Source organism: Fringilla coelebs (genome assembly GCF_963513975.1).
Source record: "Fringilla coelebs genome assembly, chromosome: 3".
Taxonomy (NCBI): domain Eukaryota; kingdom Metazoa; phylum Chordata; class Aves; order Passeriformes; family Fringillidae; genus Fringilla; species Fringilla coelebs.
Genome location: NC_140030.1, coordinates 13,194,561 through 13,210,371, shown reverse-complemented (window position 1 = coordinate 13,210,371; position 15,811 = coordinate 13,194,561). Strand labels below are relative to the sequence as shown.

At 36.7% G+C, this 15,811-nt stretch overlaps 1 protein-coding gene across 2 annotated transcripts in view; it reads right to left on the bottom strand.

The window, feature by feature from the left end:
* NBAS (NBAS subunit of NRZ tethering complex) overlaps nt 1–15,811 on the bottom strand; it is a 159,498-nt gene that overhangs the window by 29,415 nt on the left and 114,272 nt on the right. For both annotated transcript variants that reach the window (XM_084203427.1, XM_084203428.1), the window contains 3 exons: nt 15,472–15,674; nt 8,520–8,609; nt 6,051–6,246 (listed from right to left, as the gene is read on the bottom strand). In XM_084203427.1, coding sequence (XP_084059553.1) covers nt 6,051–6,246; nt 8,520–8,609; nt 15,472–15,674 — 489 coding nt within the window. The remainder of the gene's footprint in view (nt 1–6,050; nt 6,247–8,519; nt 8,610–15,471; nt 15,675–15,811) is intronic.

Genomic DNA, 15,811 nt, shown 5'->3' with positions numbered 1-15,811 from the left:
CTCAGACAGAGGAGAGGATACTTAGAGAGAGAGAAAAAGCTGTGGAGGAGGTGGTGTGACTGGAATTGGTTACTGAGAGTAAACAACAGAATAAGGGAAAAAGTGTAGTGAATAGGTGATTTGATTTTCTGGACTTTAATATCCTAAAAAACCACAGAACTTAACAAATCACATAAAAAGGTTAAGTCATAGAATCACGGAATGCTTTGGGTTGGAGGGGACCTTAGAAATCATCATCCAGTTCCAACACCACTGCCATGGGCAGGGACACCTTCCACTAGACCAGGTTGCTCAAAGCCCCTTCCAAGCTGGCCTTAAAATATTCCCAGGAATGAGGCATCCACAATTTCTATAGACAACCTGTTCCAGGGCCTCACCACCCTCACAGTGAAGATTTTTTTTCCTATCACCTAGTTTAAACCTACTCTCTTCCAGTTTGAAGCCATTTCCCCTTGTCCTGTCACTTCAGGCTCTTGTAAAAAGTCCTTCTCCATCTATTTTGGTGGCTCCTTCCACGTGCTGGAAATGCCATATTTAGGTCATCCCAGAGCTTTCTCTTTTCCAGGCTGAGCAATCTCAACTCTCTCACCCTTTTCTTAAAAGAGAGGTGCTCCCTCCCTCAAATTATCTTGGTGGCCTCCTCTGGACTCACTCCAATAGATTAACAGCCTTCTGCTCATGGAGACCCCAGGGCTGGGGGCAGCACTGCAGGTGGGCTCTCACCAGGGCAGGGCAGAGGGGCAGAATCCCCTCCCTACCTGCTGCCCACGGAGCTTTGGATACAGCCCAGGGCAGGTTTGGCTTTCTGGGCTGCAGGGGCACATGGCTGGGTCATGTCCAGCCTCTCACCCACAGCACCCACAAGTTCTTCTCGGCCAGGCTGCTCCAGATCTGTTCATCCCCCAGCCTGGACTGACACCAGTCAGAGTTTCCCCAGTCCAGGAGCAGCATCAGATCCGCACTTGCTCTTGTAAAACTCATGAGATTCCCATGGGCCCACTTTTTGAGCTTGTCCAGGTCCCTCTGGATGGCATCCCTCCTTCAGAAAGTTTCAGCATGTTTTGTGCTCAGTGATGCACAGTGTGTGCCAATGCTGAAAATTTAACAAGGGATACCCGAGGCTGAATCACAGTTTATCCACTGATTTCTTTGAAACATAATAACAGAAGTCTGATTATATGGCTAATAAGCTCCTAATTTTTCTGAAACTGGGATCAAAACTGAGTATATGCTGTTTCAACCATTCTGCACTTAAACCTTCATTACAAAAGGCCTATGAGAGAAAGTGAATGATCCCCCATCAATCCACCCCAGAGCATTCTTATCTTCCTCTGAAGCAACTGCTACTGGTCACAGAGCACTGCAGGGCCCAGGGCTCAATTCAAAACTTGTGTGCACTCACACTATGCTGCTTTTCTCTCCACTTTGTCTGATCTGCTATACTTGTGTAGTTAATGAAAAATGTTTCATTTGCATCTAAAAGTATTTAATTAATCATACACGCTACAATTTATGTTCCCTGGAAAAAAAAAATTCACATGTTTTCATATGGATAAATTGCATCTTCAAGGAATGGAAATTAGTGTTTTAAAATATTAATTAAAACTTAAATTAAATTTCTTAAGCTTAATTTTAATGCATTACCAGCAGAGAAACAATGTCTCTAGAATTATAAACAACATCAGAACAAATTTACTCAGAGTTGACAGGAACATAAATCTTTCTTCTAATTAAGCATTTTTCACAAATAAAAGATGGCTGAGGATAAAAGAGATACAGCTCCTTCACTTGTGTTTTCCCAGATCAAGCTAAATACAGGTCATTGTTACCTGATAAATGGCTTCAGCAAAATGACTTCCCATGTTTAAATCTCTGACATGAGAAGAGGAAATGGAAAAAGCTGAAAATTACTGGACATTGACATTCCCATTGAGACTGTTCTCAAGGAATTAGTATGAAGAAACACCATTTTTCATTAACACATTTTTCATTAACAGGGAAAAGATGAACAAAGCAGCAATGAGTCTTGACAGTCACCCCAAGTTCACAGAAAGTCAATGCATACATTACTAAGGTTGCTGAGACACAAGTTTGCATATGCCATACATCAACTGCCATATAGGCAGGAAGGAAGGAAAATGTTTTGTGCACATCCCACACACACAACACCACTTAATCTGTCAATTTTTCAAAGCTAGACTTTAGGAAAAAAAAATAAGAGAAGTGCCCAAAGTTACAATTTTAAATCCTTAATAGACATTCCTTCCAATTTTCAAAAACATTTAGCCCTCAGCAGCTATATACCCCAAGATCATGAAAAAAACATAATATAACAATATGAGGGGGAAGGCTAAATGAGATTACCTTTTCTAAATGACAAAGCTATTTGCATTTAAGTGGCATGCAAGCAGTAATTACATTTTGCATTTGCATAATAATGAAACAATCCTTTTAAGAAAAGGTGTGTCTTGTAGAAGCTTCACAATGAATAACTTTGTATATGAAAGTAAGCCTTGGTTTACTTCCAGAAGTGCCCCTGTAGCTTCCTGGGGCAAACCCCAGCTCATTTCTGTAATCTGTGCCTTGTAACTGGTCACTGAGCTGAGCAGCTAACTACACACACAACCTGTTAGCTGACACCTCAGGCTTGTTAGGCACTACTGAGTCATTACAGACTACATTTTTATGTTATTTGAAAAGAAATGGATTTCCCATCTTAGATGAATAAAGATAAATTTTGATACCAACATTCTAAATGATGTCTTTCTTCCCACTCCAACATTTTTAATATAGAAAAAGTCAGTATTTTGACCCATATTTTTCATGCACCAGTTAACTAGAAAATTACAGAACCTGAAGAGCTCAGATAAAATTCATCAAGGGGATTAAAACAAGGCATGCCTCCTCCTCCTCCATAGTGTGGGATGCTACTGGAATGTGAATTAAGGACTCTCAAGCCTTTGAAAAATGAGGACCCCTGAATTTTTAATTTTGTTAACTAATCTTTAGAGAACTGAAAATCACTGTGTTTCTGAATGTTTGATAGGTAGCTGCTTCCATAAAATACATTTTTAATTTTGTAGGAGCTGGCCTGTTTCCCAGCACATTGATTTGTGGGACCACTACTTACAGCACCTAGAGCATAATTAAATATTAAGTCCCTCCTTGATGTATGCAAAGCCTGTCTAAGAGGATTAGTAGACACACTGAGGGTGGCTTTCACACGTTTTCTGGTAATTGAACACTGCAATATCATTAAAATTATCTTTATTAAATAGAAATCCACATTCATACTTTATAATATCTGCTGTCCATTTTTGTGCCAAGGACTGGTATAGGAAAAGAAGGATCCCCTAAAAGCATGTAAGAAATGCCATGCAAGTAATAATACAACATTCTGGAAGCAAGATAATGAATGTATTTTTGACCTATTTGCAATCTAAAGTTCATTAAAAAGCCCTGAAAACCAACAACCTTTAAACACATTCCTGTAAAATCTAAAACCAGCATTCAATCCACAGACCCTTCCCTCCCCACTATTCTAGATGTGATTTTTTTTTTTTTAATTATTTTGCTGATGAGAAAGGATGACCAAATTGATAAAGGTGTAGTGATACTAGAGAAAGCGATGCCTACAGACAATGCAGGCAGACTGACATAGTTTGAAAGATGAGATTCCTCCTGTCTCCTTCTTCATCCAGGATTACTCAGCAACCTGATTAAACTTTCAAGTTCTCCTTCAATACTCCCTCCTGTAAAACAGGGTTGCTTTTAAAGGTCTTTGTACCTAAGTGTGAACTTGCACGAGAAAACTGTGTCTTAACCATAAGGCTCTGCCAAAGCTCATATAGAAATCCCTCCTCTTTTCAGCAGCCATGTAAGCACTGACTTCTGCAGTGTTCTTGTTCCACTAACACACCTGAAGGACTGGGAAATGCATAGTTTTCAATTTGTTATTTTATGATTATATTTTCCTTGTTTGTTAATTCACAAAATACGCAAACTTAGTAAGACCTCAAACAAGGCCATCACTTGCTTTTCTAGTATCAGTTTGTAGACTAGCATTTGACATCAGCTGACTAAAAGAGGAAAAAAAATCCAAAATAAATACATCTAAGGCCACTTATTTATTTCCTTGGACATTTGTGAAGAACTTTCAATGTCAGTGACAGGTACTAATGGACAAACCAACATGACTTCTGTCTAAATAACACGTTAGTTACCTAGTACAAAATCTTTGAAGAAAAGAAATGGTTCTTATCAACCACACTGAGCTTGAGCTGACATGAAAATGAAAGTAACTTTTAATATATTCCAATAGGACTCTTATAATTGCACTCTGTAGCAGAAATTGGGGTGCACAAACAATGATTTTTATGTATGTACATTTAAGCACTGCTTTCACTATTGTTAAGCATGAAAGCTATTTCTACAGAGAAATTAGTATGATGGTGTTGTGTACATATTTTCATACAGTTATCTCTGAAAGGTTTGAACTTATCTAGTGTATTTCTCAAGCTTTATTACACGTCTTCTTGTACTACTTGCTTACTCATCAGCAAAAGTGTGAAGCACTGAAGTGATCAGCAACTCTGTGATGAACAGATGAACTGTTGCTCAGCCAGTACAAACTTTTTCCCATGCAGAAAGAAAACCAGGTTTTTCTGCTTGAAATTAGGAGTATTCTAAAAATCCCTTCAGGAAACTGAAAGTAACTGATTACATGGAGAGGCCTGAACAGGCTGGAAGACCGAGCCAGCAAAATTTGCACGAGGTTTAACAGCTGTGCTGCACCTGGAACAGCACAGGTGGGGACGGCACAGCTGCGGCTGTCTCAGCTCTGCTGCGGGAGCCCTGGGGGCTCTGGTGGGCAGTGAGCTACACATGAGCCAGCAGCACATGAAATGCAGTCAATTAAGTCCTACCATTTGGTTTTGTAACCAAATGGATGGGTGTTTCTTTTTGCAAAGTTATACATCCTCACTTCCAAGATTATGGGAGAAAATAAAATTTGGATAAATATTTAAGGTAAAATCACAAGTGTAGTGAGTCTTATAAGGCTTCTGTCAAATACAGGTTCTTTTTCTGTCTTCTACAAACATGGCTGAAAGCTATTATCTGCCTGTATCTTTTTTTCTTAAGGCATACTCTAGTTGAATGTTTTAAAATTGGAAATGATTTTGAATTGGAAAGCAGGTCACAGGCAACACAAATACTGACAAAGGATTGAAATGAAGATGAAGAATCCAATCACAGACACCTGAATAGTAGTTGAGGAGTTAAATGCTGATATTACTGTAAATACAAGAGAAAAAGTAATTTCCAAAGAAACCAAGAGATAAGTACTTTCTTTTCCTTTTAAGATTTTTATTAGGATTGTTCCCTTGGATGAATTTAGCACAGCAAGTCAAAACTGAGATATTGCTTTTGTTTTATATGAATATAAAGTGGGTTTGCTCATAGATTTTTTGGGAACTATTAGAAAAATTCTATTTTTGTTCTGTAAGGTCTTGGCATGGGGGGAGGCACTTCGAAAATGAACAAAAAGTAACTCTGCTTCTGAACAATTCTACTTGCAGCAAGAGCTATTGACATGATTTCAAAACTGCTACACATTCACACAACATTTAAAAGCTCAAGAAACAAGTCAGTGGCCAGTAATTATCATTCTAATTCTGAGTAAAATGTGACACCAAGTGGAAGATAAAGAGGGAAGGTAAAACTGACAGAAAAAAAAAGTCAGAAAAGAAAGAAGGTACAAAAACATCAAAGCCAATATTTGACATGGAGGAAGATTGCTAGCATTCCATCAAGTTCAGTATTATGTACTCCTGATCCTAAACAAAAACTAGAGAAGTCCTTTACCTTTATGTAACTTCATTTTTCAAAGGATCAGAATGTATCAGAAACTTGATTTAAAAAGGAAACTAGGATTAGTTTCCAGACAATAGGATGCATCACAACCATACACTGCAGACCAGTGTTTCATTATGTAATCCTCACACACAAAACAGATTAATGCTGTAATTTGCAGCAATCAGTATTAATACCTTTGTTTCAGGCCAGCAGGCTCTGAGAACAGCCTGTGTCCTGAAGTACACAAGCAGCTTGCTGTCCTCATCGCTGAGATGGAAGGCTTGCTCCAGAATTTGCAATACCCTGATGCGAGGCTTCACTGGTAGGGAGTCATCACCACAGAAAGGTCTCAACCACTCCAGAAGGTCATCTGAAGAAATTATTTTCTCCCTGTAATTAAATAATACTGTAATAAACAGTCTCAGGTAATAATCCTAATGAAAATATTACAGGCATTTTTAAAATTAAACAAGCACATTCAGGACGTAAGAAATACCTAACACCAGGAAATGGAAGATCTGACCTCTGCAAGGCTGCAGGGAAATCAGCCCTTGTAAATCAGGAATCCAAAGCTGTGTGGCATAAGAACTTTTTCTGGACTTCAAACAACCATGTAATACCATAGGATCCTTCTGTAGACTTACATATTCTTTCAAACTACCCTGGTACCATACAGTGGTGCTGGGTTTCAGCATCTGAAGTCCAAGCCTTTTCATGGGGGCTGGGCCTGACTGATGCTTCTACTACCACACTATCTGATTTAATGGAAAACCAGTATGAATGCCTGAATTTTAGTATGATACTTTTATTTTTGAATGCTTATTCATATTGGCACCCTGCACTCTTTTTCTTCCTTTAAAAGTCCTTTCTTTCCATTCCACAAACACAAATTATTTTCTCCCATTTGCAGATCTAGCCCTATATCTTTTTTCTGTACCATCTCTAGCCAGCTTGATCATTCTAAGTTCATGATAATGATTGCAATATACCCCAAATTCCTTAAAAAGAAAAAAAGAATGATGTCAAAACCCCTAAATTTTGGGGTCGGACTTTGTTAATTATGAACACTCCTAAGTATATGATTTGATTCAGAAAGTGAATTCTATCAAATACATTCTAACTGTGTGGAACCAAGCAGTTCACAGCTGGAGACAGAATCATCTGCTCTGTCCCTTGGAGGCTATAAAATAACAGGTACCAAATCAGCAAATGCTGTTTTAACTTTCAGTAATGTTTTAAATTCAAGCAAACTTTTTTCTTAAAAAAAAAAAAAAAAAAGGAAGCTGAGCAAGGGGCTGCTGGTGGAGTGTGATTTGTAACTAATGTTCCTTTATTTGTCTTAACAAGACAGTCGGGAAAGTAATATGAGACAGAAAAATACCAAGTTAACCTGTCCTGCAGCTATGAAATAATAAACCTTGACATCTGAGGTTTTCATATTACAAGGATTTCAATTTTACTTAGGCTTCATATTGTCTGAATGATGCTGTTAGCTCAGAACTCCAGCTGAATTAGACATGCCTTTGCTGAACAGGTGGCATTCAAACTGTAAATTAAAAGTCTGGGAATTAAAGGGACTTGTTGGAATATTTCAAGAGTTTGTACAGCTTGCACTTGAGGCTTACATATGTTCTCCTAAGGAAAATATTTCTGTTTCGTAAATTGAGTAGCTTAGTTTCAAGGTAATAAATAAATATTTAAAGGAATATAAACAATCTCTTGCAATCATAATTACTTTCACTCCAGCTTACTGTTTCAGCAGTTAAATGTTGATGAAGTATACAAATAAAAGACTCCAGAAAGTGTATCTCAGAATAAAATAGTACTGACTCATCCTTTATACCTTAGAGTACTGCAAATTATATTTACTGCAAATTTTTAGATCAATTCAGTCTACTTCAGTATCCAACATTCAACTCATTAATTTCATTGCAGAAGCCTCAAAAAAATAGCGTAACTGTTTTTGTGTGGCTACCAGAAAGTATGGGATCTTATTATCATTATTATACATGAATTCTTCATTTGTACATCTGGGGGGTAAAAAGCTAATTTTTGTTTGTTTGTTTGTTTTTGTTTGGGTTTTTTTTTGTTTGTTTCTTCCTTTTCTTTACAGGAAGTGAAATGGAAAATGTCCTTGAGACATACAGGCCATTGTATGATCTGAAGTAAGGACACTCCCAAAAGAGGAGAAAAAATGTGCTGAAGCATCATATAGCATTTGGGAAATTATTTCAGCACTATATTTTACAAATATAGACAAACTTAGATATCTAAATTATGATATCTGAAAGTGAATCATTACAATTTCCAATTTATCAACTAAATTGAAACAAAAGCAGTGACATGCTCCTGGTAGACAGACAATCTGCAGTAGTCACAGCTAAAAAGCCATTTTCTTATTTGACTATAATACACAGTTATCTAAATTTTAGGTTCAGTGCTTTCTTCCAAATGATCAAGTAAAGGCTTCTGTCAGGGTTCAGATTTCTAACATGAAAAATGATACCCCGTTCCAGAATAAAGCCTTAGAAAATTAAGTGCAAACCCATTATATATATATTCCATGAAGAAAAATCATCCATATTCAGTACTGTACCTTGAAAGATTTCATGAGAAGCATCTTTCAAAGTCTTACCCAAAGAATCCATACAGGAAGCTCTTACCCTTTTTCAACGCTTGCATGCACTGCAGAAATTATACCTTCAAGGATTCCAAGTGGATCTTTTTCTGTTGTAGATGAGTCACCATTTCCACTATTAAGGAAAGACAAAGTTATAGTTAAAATGATCCCTAATACTGTATCTTGTTTTCTGCACCTGTAGGATTTACATGAATTGTTCAATAATTATAAGAAGGTTCCATTTTCGCTTCTTAACTAGTAGCTTTATTTTTATGTCAGAGTAATGCAAAAAGCAACAAGAAAGAGTGGGAAAAAATACTAAAACTCTTAAATGAAACTTGAAAGGAAAAGCATAGTTAATGTTTAGTGCTTCTAACACAGATTAACTAGGTCAGCAGAATATTCACTTGTAATCTCACTACCTTAAAGACCAATACGAACTAAACAGGCCTTAAGTTATACATAAATGTCACCATCCTTTCTGTCCAAATCCTCTTGCAGCACCTCTGTTGGCTTAAATTAGCTCAACTGTAACCTGAGTCAGTAGTATCCTACCTGCTGATTCCTCTGGGGTCAAGCCACCATGAACAGCAGCCTCTGTGCACGTGTGGAATAGAAAAATGTCCACCCATCCCATCAGATGTTTCAGTTAAAATACAGTTTTCTTTTGGAGGTTAAAAGATTGTGAAATTGGGTGAAAAAAGAAAGAAACAAACATACAACCCAAAGCCTCTTTGGTAGGAAAGCAAGCTTTGCTCCTTACTCAATGAAAGGGACATTTTCAGCTAAGGTTTTCCATTAAACAGACTCAGTGCTGAGACAGGGAAAGGTTTTGCACTGGTACAACACACAGTGTCTCTGCACAGAAACCACTGCGGTGGCGCTGATGCCTGGATGAACCGCAAAAACAGCGGCTTCGCCTGGCTCACTTTGTCAAAGCTGCATTCCAGAAACAGGAAAAAAGGCAAATGGTTACCAAGTTATCTGACTGGAGATGATTTGAAAAACCCAGGGAAAAGGGTATTTTCTCCATAGTTCATCACCATTTCAAAGCTCTTCTGATAGTAAAAATGTCAGCCTCTTCCTAGATCTGCTTTTACCAATAACAAACACATGGCCAGACTACTTTGACCATTCTATCTAAAGCCAAAATACCACACAGCTGATAATAATGTGCAAAAATAACCATGATAATCCAAAATATTTTTTGTCAAGAGTTAGAGAATATTTACAGTTTTGTCATTTATTACATCAGAAAGATAATTATATTTCCTGGACAGTGATTATATGATATGGCATAGAGACCTAAATCTTTATAGTCTTTAATGTCTTCCTGCATTCAGAATTTTTGACTTTTCTATTTTTATCTTAGTAAGTAGCCAGCACTCCAGTGAACAACACAGGATTAAAAATCAATATAACTCTATTCAGAACAGATGCAAGATGATTTGTTGCATGATGAAAATGTAGCATACTCATTTTATAATATTATATTGCACTCCTAAAGTCTGAAATAGGAGTAGAAGGCAGATAACACTGGTCTTTTTCTCAAAAAATACTGTACATATAACTGATAAAAATGCTGTTCTTACTACCAGTATTAGCATATGGTAGCTAAATAACTTCTTTATGAGTGAAGCTTGAATCTCGATATTTTTCTAAACATCTTCAGAATACCTGGAATCAACCAAATCATTATTTATAGTACAGAATATACAGAAATGTTCAGGGTTTTAAACTCTCAGAGACATGATACGTCTCCAAAAGATAAAATCCATTACCAAAACACACAAAAAATTCATTCTCAGAAGGTAAAAAAAGAAGAAAAAAAGTGTTTTTTCACAGAAAGGAGATGTAACAGAACTAAACACTCTGTTTAGGAAAAAGAAAAAAAAAATACACCCTTAGGAGAGAAGTGTGGAAATGGTAAAAAGCAGACCAGTATTCAAATAATCATTTTATGCAACTGGCTACATGCATTAGGAGATAGTTTCAATTTCCTTTAAAACATAAAAAGCTAAAAAAATTTATTATATGTCCCTAGAGTGAAGACAGTTATAAGGCACTTCATTAACTCTTTTTATAAGCCACTTTGTTAGTGATTTGTTTACAGTGCAGATTTAAATTTTCCATTTTTTGTGCCCTTTTTTCAATTAAGTTCACAATAAAAACACATCTACAATGGGCATTAACATGGCATATTAAAAGGAAACCAGAATACTTGTTAAGCTTGCACACTGAGAAGAGAATGAGTATTGAAACAGAAACAAACAGGACATTGGCAGCCCTTCAATACTTAAAGGGGATTATAAGAAAAATGGTGACAGATGAGAGAGTCAATTCAGACTACATATAAGGAAGGAATTTTTTACAGTGAGGCTGGTGGCACAGGTTGTCCAGAGAGGTGGTGGATGCCCCTTTGCTGGAAACACTCAAGGCCAGATTGGACGGGCTCTCCATGACCTGATCGAGGTGAAGATGTCCCTGCTCATTGTAGGGGGTGCTGCACAAGATAACCTTTAAAGGTTTCTTCTAACCCAAACTATCATGTGATTGTACAGTGTACAGAAAGTGATTTTTACTGCTCTACTTGCACTTACTTATGTTCAGTGTACATGAACAACTACCATATCAAAGGCAACTGACCAGCAAACCTTGTATTTTGGGTATCCTCAATTTAAAGTTCAGTTCTGGACAGTCCCAGCCCTGGCTCTTCAAAAAACCTTCATCTCTTAAATCAGAAATGAAAGTTGTTAGCTCCTGTCACAAGCAGGCTCTGAGCTCCTCAAAAATACCCTGAAACAAAACAAAACCCCTCCAAAAAAACCAACAAATCCCAACCAAAAAACCCAACCCAAACCAAAATGGGTCAAAAGAAATGTATCTGCAAAAGCTAATGGGCATTTCTGAAAACAAAAAAATGACTGTTTCTGACAATACATCTGTGAAACTGGTTTTCCAGAAAAACAGATGTATGAACATTTACAGGAAGCTTCAATTCTGTCAGACACAGACAGGTCCCTTTTGCCAAGCACAAGGACAGGAGAAAAGAGGTTAATCTAAACAGTAAGCTACAGTTATCTAGAATAAGGAAATATTTTAAAAATCTATAAAGACTGAAAGCTAGCCATTTTTTAAGCTTAATACTGCCTTTACTGCCTAATGCTTAGAGGAACTAAAAAGAGATGACAGCTCTTGAGACAAATAATCCTGTCAAGTTTCCAGAGATTACTGCCTTGTTCTTTTCTTAATAATTCATGATTAAAAATAAGCAGCTACTAACAGAAACAAATATAATTAATGAAGGATTAGTCTCCCACACAGATTATATGCTATTTTATGCATGTTTTAAACAACAGAACACGATTTAGTGTTCACCTCAAAACTCCTAGGTATGAGCGTGCTGTAATTACACTGATAAAGGCTTATTTTGATTTCAGTTCAGTGTCAGCAAAAGTGATGCATATTTAATCACATTCCTTAAACAGAATAAAGTACAAAGAACACTTGGAAGAATAAATTAACTTAATCTAAATTTTTTAACCTAATTACTGTTTTCATTGAAAATACTCCAGCTTTGTTTTCCTCCTTCTGATTGTGCTTTGTCATATTTAAATATGAGGAAAATAAGGAAATAACATACTAATGGTGTTATCATTCAGAGCTGGGGATAAATGTCTTAATGGTTAACCATCATTTCCATTTGAAATACCACAAAATCATTATATACAAGTTACAAAATTACTCTGTATTACCCCTGCTCAAATGAGATGAGGTAATAAAAAATCTGATTTTTTCCCCCCCGTTAATGTAGCTAGTCTTTCTAACAAAGCTGGACTTACACTCTTCAGAAAACAGTGGACATTTAACAAGGAACTCAAAATTTCACCAAACCTTTCCTGCTCATTGCTTGGTGTGAATGCTTTCAAAATTTCATGAAACACTATATCCCTGTGGACATCTAAGAACTCTAGGAGCAGCAGGTGAAGGAGACCATGAAGTCTTCAACAGACAAACAGACAAAATGTCTTTCCTGACTGACCAACCACGGACATGCCTGCAGTCATGGATCATGGAACACTTCCTATCCACCGTGCCAGTGATCTTAGGCAAGGAATTCAGTCTTAGGTAAGACAAATCAGGAGACCATAGTTGCTACAATATTTTGTTTTGTTTTCCACAGGTTCACGGTTTATATTGTAGAGGCAACTGATTTTTATTTATAGTAGCTGTTTCTACAGGCAAACAAGGAAGGGCACAATACATAAATCATGTAAAATATGAAAATATGCTCTGCTGGAGAGCTTTTACACATACCAATGCAATAGTTTCTATTTTGAATTTTGTGTGCCAAAACTAGAGTTAAGGGAGACAAAAGTAGTTGAAAAAACTGGAGGACAATACTGCTCTTAAAATTGCAATTTAATGATTTACAAATTCACAAATTACAAGATCCCAGGTTAGGCAAATAACTACATTACATTTAACAAAAGAATCTGTTTCTGAGAAAGGATCAAAGTTGTTAAGCCTGTCATATCATATGCTGCTATAAAATGAAGCCAAAAAGTAACTTCAGCTTTCATGAAGACATTACTTACTAGAAGGTTCTTCTGCAGGAATGACTATATATGCTAATAACAAAAGATATTTACTGTGTTTGAAGGGTGGTCCTAGTTAATGCAACTGAAAGAAAGGATGTGTATTTTCAGTCTCAGAAGTGGTGGACTGTGATTTTCAAGCAAATCAGACACTACCATAATTTGTCACATCCATACAGGCCTCTGTCACTTGTGTTTGCAATACCTTAATTACATTCCTTGTCACCAGAGCTATAGAAAATCCAAGTTCAGTTCTCACAGCCTTCCAACTGCTACTCTGAAGGTTAACTGTCAAAGAAGGAATTTTCCAACAAAATCTATTTCAAAACTACTGTATAAAGTAACCACACTGTGTAGCATATCAAAGCTCCAGTAAATAAACCTAAATAAGGTATTCCCTTGAAATGTTGCATTTATCAAGTAAAAGTTTGCTTTTCCAGCTACACAGGCAAGACTGCTTCTTTAATTGTAGAAATGCAAGTATTTAACAAAATGTTGTAATTTGTGCTGTATCTTGAAAGTGAACATCTGAGCATAAGATAGAGATGAATCCAATTTTATTCATAACAACAGGAATACCAGCAAGCTTAAGAGATGTCAATTAACAACCTTTCTTTTAATTCCTCCCTATATTTAGATTATATGTAGTACTTTAAAGTATTAACCCTTTCTGAATTTCATCATAGGGAGGATATTATCTCAAGTATTTTCTATTTTAGCTGATGCTAGGTTTTCACTTCATGCTCTTTATCATTGTTGTAGACAATGGAACATTATAGAATGATATAAAATTATCTTTCTCTTCTTTTCCCAAAAATGCAGCAGAGTGGGAGTGGAACATTTCTACTGACCACATAAGGACACAACACACACAAAGCCATCTTAATTGAAACTTCCAACTCATTTGCCCCCTTTGCCACTACAGTTTTCTCTATGAGACAGTCCTCCCCCTCTTTCCAGTCAAGTGCTGCACAGGAGTTGCTGGAGACAGTCACTGTCCCACCACTTTAAATCAACTTGCAGCCATCCCAGCCTTGCAATGCAAATAAAGAACAAGAATTTCAGTTCACAGAAGTGTTGATAAGAAGCAGAGTAGAGAGGAGAATTTTGATAGGTTTCTCATACTCTGCATGTTAATGAGACTCATTACAGTCAAAATAACTGGACTTTGTGAGCTCTGTATCCAGATACATCACACTGCTAGTCAGGAACAGCAGGACAGTTATTATCTAAAGCTAAATTATTCTTCTTCAAATGGACAAACCCAGACAAGAAAGACTATTACTTATGTTGCTGTGCAAAAGCTCTATCATCATTGAGGATGCCATGAACACTCTTAAACTGAGTGACAGGAGAAATCAATTTTCTGCCAAAGGGGACTGCAAACAATTTGACAGGCTGCCTTCTTTTCATCTGTGGCACTTCAATCTGTTGTAATATATACATGCATGCTGAAGAAAAAGTAGAGCCATAGCAAACTTTCCACGCTAGACTTCTTTTCCAATTCTTGGTGTATGCCTTCAGATCATCCTGCCCATATAATTTTTCTGCATGCAGAACAACAGGATAAATTCTCAAAGTTTTATCTCTCTAAACTGGTCTTAGAAGTGCTAAACAGTGTTTACCAGACATCTAACAGCAGAACACTCTTTCATACTTGTTGCATGTATGAATGTATACATCTCTTTGAAACAGAAATACTTTAAGAGAGTTTTGCATGAATAGTTAAATGAGAAGTATCTGTTCAATTTAAAATGGATGATATAAAATTATCCTCCTTGTTTCCCAACGCTCCCTTAAAAAAATGAGGGGGAATAAAATATTTTCAATGAAGCAAACCAACCTGCACAAAAAAAAACCCCAGCTCCCAGAAATGGCTCAGCAGGTTTTTCCAAAGATGGAAATTGTATGACTTCTGGTAGGACACACTGTTGTGACAGAAGCTATTACTAGGCCTCTGCTGCTCAAATGCCGGCATGAGTTACTATTTCCAATAAACATGCCTTTTAATTCTGTTTAAGAATTAAAATTTGTGCTGTTGTAAATGTTACAAAAATTCCCAAGGGCACACACAGATAATGGAACAATGCTGTAAACCAATGCTTTTAAGTAAAAAGCGCCTGTAAGCTCTGTCTGTCTTTGTTCAAATTGCTCAGGCTTCCCCAACTCATAAAAATATAATATTAAATTATTGGTAAACAAAAACACAATCAAAAAACTTTCCTGTTACTGCAAAATCCAGACATTAAAAGCAAACAAGTATTCACTGAAAATAAACAAAACTAAACAAACAACCAAAAACCACAACAAACCAACACACCAACTCAACCATCGGAAAAAAACCTTCCAAAAATCCAGAAGAAAGATTTTTGTGCTTAACTAACAAAGTGTGCTTACCTTAATATACCTACAATTTTTTTGATAGCACATTGGACAATATCCTGAGGAGAAAGGCCTAGATCTCCAACAGCCACTTGTAACAACTGCTGCACCATGTCCAGGGGCTGACCATCTATACACATGGCTACTGCTTGCTCGTGGATTTTTTCTTTCTCCGACCTTGACAGATCATATAAATAGCCATACTTCTGTAGTGTATCCTGTGAACAGATAGTTGTTGGAACACTAATCAGTGTACTCCTTATTTACAGAGCTGTATCAGTCGTCCTTTCTGCTAGGAATTAACATATACTGAGAAAAAAAAAAGATTGATGGAACGGAATGTTCAAAACCCAGG